This window comes from Seriola dumerili, unplaced genomic scaffold, assembly GCF_002260705.1.
Source record: "Seriola dumerili isolate Sdu_G_001 unplaced genomic scaffold, Sdu_1.0 BDQW01000166.1, whole genome shotgun sequence".
Lineage (NCBI taxonomy): Eukaryota > Metazoa > Chordata > Actinopteri > Carangiformes > Carangidae > Seriola > Seriola dumerili.
The window spans coordinates 546,013-548,641 of record NW_019174421.1 but is presented as its reverse complement, the minus strand read 5'-3'; the positions used below and the strand labels follow the sequence as shown (position 1 = coordinate 548,641).

The 2,629-nt window shown below is 42.6% G+C and overlaps 1 protein-coding gene across 1 annotated transcript in view; it reads left to right on the top strand.

Annotated features, from left to right (window-relative positions):
* Positions 1-183: 183 nt before the first annotated feature.
* The window catches only part of cfp (complement factor properdin), an 8,528-nt gene continuing 6,082 nt past the window's right edge, over positions 184-2,629 (top strand). Inside the window, exons 1-2 of the mRNA XM_022752165.1 lie at positions 184-394; positions 2,387-2,525. Of these exons, the coding sequence (XP_022607886.1) occupies positions 313-394; positions 2,387-2,525 (221 nt within the window). The 5' untranslated portion in view covers positions 184-312. The remainder of the gene's footprint in view (positions 395-2,386; positions 2,526-2,629) is intronic.

Sequence of the window (2,629 nt, the reverse complement as noted above, 5' to 3'; positions counted from 1 at the left end):
CTCTCTCTCTCTCTCTCTCTCTCTCTCTCTCTCTCTCTCTCTCTCTCTCTCTCTCTCTCTCTCTCTCTCTCTCTCTCTCTCCCCTGTTCTGTATAAATCTGCTGTGTATGAAGGTTTCGTGTGTGTGTGTGTGTGTGTGTGTGTGTGTGTTTACCAGTTAAACAGAGCAGACTGTTGCATGATGGGAAGGTCAGTGAGGAGGTTGATGAACTTTACAGCAAATCCAGCATTTACTCCCACTGACTTACACACACACACTCTCACACACACACACTCTCACAGACACACACTCACACATCAGGATCAGGGACGATGAGTCAGTCTTCAGGTCGCAGCAGCAGGATGGAGGTTCTGCAGGTTCTGGTTCTACTGCTGGTCTCTGTGGGGCGTTCAGGTCAGTCCGAAAACTGAGCTTTTCCCTCAGTCCTGTGTGTTTGTGTGTCTGTTTGTCGACTTGATGTCTTTATTGGAAACGGCTTGAACTCAAAACTTTTAGTTTGTAGAGCCAATCAGGCTGCATCAGCTTCATAAGTTTAAATACATTAAAATTAAAAATCAAAAATCGTTTTGACTCAACATAAAAAAATCATGTCAACCTCAGAGTGTTTGTCAAGTGAATATTTGTGTAGATTTAATAATAAACCTTTATGTCATGGATGGATCGGTGTTTACAGTGCGTCCTGATCCTGGTCTTCTCTGGTAGAAACACAAGCCGTTCTCTGACCTGATTGATTGATTGATTGATTGATTGATTGATTGATTTTTGATTTTTGATTGATTTGACTTCAGCCTCTCCCAAAGACAGTACAAAAGAATTATACTTAGAAAGAGAGGTGACAGAGTCCACAGCTCCATCACTGAGTCACAGATCCTCTGGTCGGATGTGAAGTGAAAGTTCGCTCAGTTTCTTACTGGATGTAAAAGTTGATCTTTTAAGGTTTCTCCTTTTTTTGCGGCACAAACTCTGGATCCTCCTGACAAATCTTCAGCTCTGATCATCAGGATATGATCACAAAAAGTTTAAGGCTGTAAAAAAATATTGTGTCATGTTTATAAAAAAAGTGGAGGAAATAGAGCTCTGAAGTTACAGTCTGGTTAGACCTGCATGTAAAGTGATTTGATTGGTGTTTCTCCTGTGATGAACACAGTGTATGGGCTATCAGATTTTCAAAATAAAATAAAATTCATTCCGCTGACTAAAAGCTGCTTCCAAGTAAGAGTCCTTCATAGAAATGTAGGGGAGTCAAAAGTTCAATATTTGTCTTGAAGTGTGGAGGAGTAAAAAGAACAGAAGAATAAAACTCAAGTGAAGAAAAGATTCTGGAAAAATGAACCTGCACAGGTAAATGGTTCCCATGAACTGAAGCTGCAGCTCACACCGACACACTGGAGATTCAACAGCAGGTGAAACAGCGCCCCCTGCAGGTCAGAGCCAGACACTGCACTGGACTTCTAAACCCAAGAGAGGGATCAATATTTAGATTAGAAAAGGCCCATCACCCCCCACCCCCCCACCCCCACCAGTATCACTTATCAAAACCAAGAAGCAAAGACAATCCAAATAATAATAATAATAATAATAATAATAAACTTTATTCATACAGCACTTTCTTAACAAAGTTACACAACATGTCAAACTTTCATAAAAGCTTCTGATAACAGATGCTGCCTGTCTGATTCTCTGAACTCAACTGACACTGAGTAAAATGAGAATTAAAAATAGAAATGCAAAGTTACAGTAAGTGTCCCTGAATGCAGCACAGGAAGTGAAAGTGCTGAGAACAGCAGAGTTGAATTCAGAGGAACATCAGCAGGAAGTTGTTGCAGCGTCAGATCTGCAGGAGAAGTTACTGCAGCAGTCTGAAACTTCTTTACTTTATTATTTGTTTTTTACTTGTTTTGTTTTTTCGGGACTTCTGCCTGAAAATTGCGTAACTGATGATGGGAAACATGAAGAAAGTTTACCCTGTGTCGAAATCCTGAAAATCACAAACAAACACACACACACACACACACACACACACACACACACACACACACACACACACACACACACACACACACACACACACAACATGACTTTCCTCTGCAGAGTCTGGGTTCAGCCTTTTCCACTGGTCAAAACACCTGCTAACATCAGTGTGGAAGGGACCAATCTGTCTCTTTGCTCTAAACAACATCAGAGATCAGGTGTCACACCTGTCACATCTGTCACATCTGTCACATCTGTCCTCCCGTCACACCTGTCACATCTGTCACACCTGTCACCCCTGTGACAAGAGGAAATATAAATGTAAATCATTCATGACCCTGTGTGTGTGTGTGTGTGTGTGTGTGTGTGTGTGTGTGTGTGTGTGTGTGTGTGTGTGTGTGTGTGCGCGCGCAGAGTGTGTGAGGTGTTTTGCACGTTTCAACCTGAAGACAGGTGAGTGTCATGAAGAGATCGGCGACGTGGACGAGGACGACTGCTGTCAGAACCCGAAGTACGGTTACCAGGCAACAGACAGAGGGTGTCGGTCCTGTGGGTCAGTACACACACATACTGCCCCTTACTGCCCCTTACTGCCCCATACTACTTGTGACTCTCATGTGACTCTGAAAATATGTGTGTGTGTGTGTGTGTGTGTGT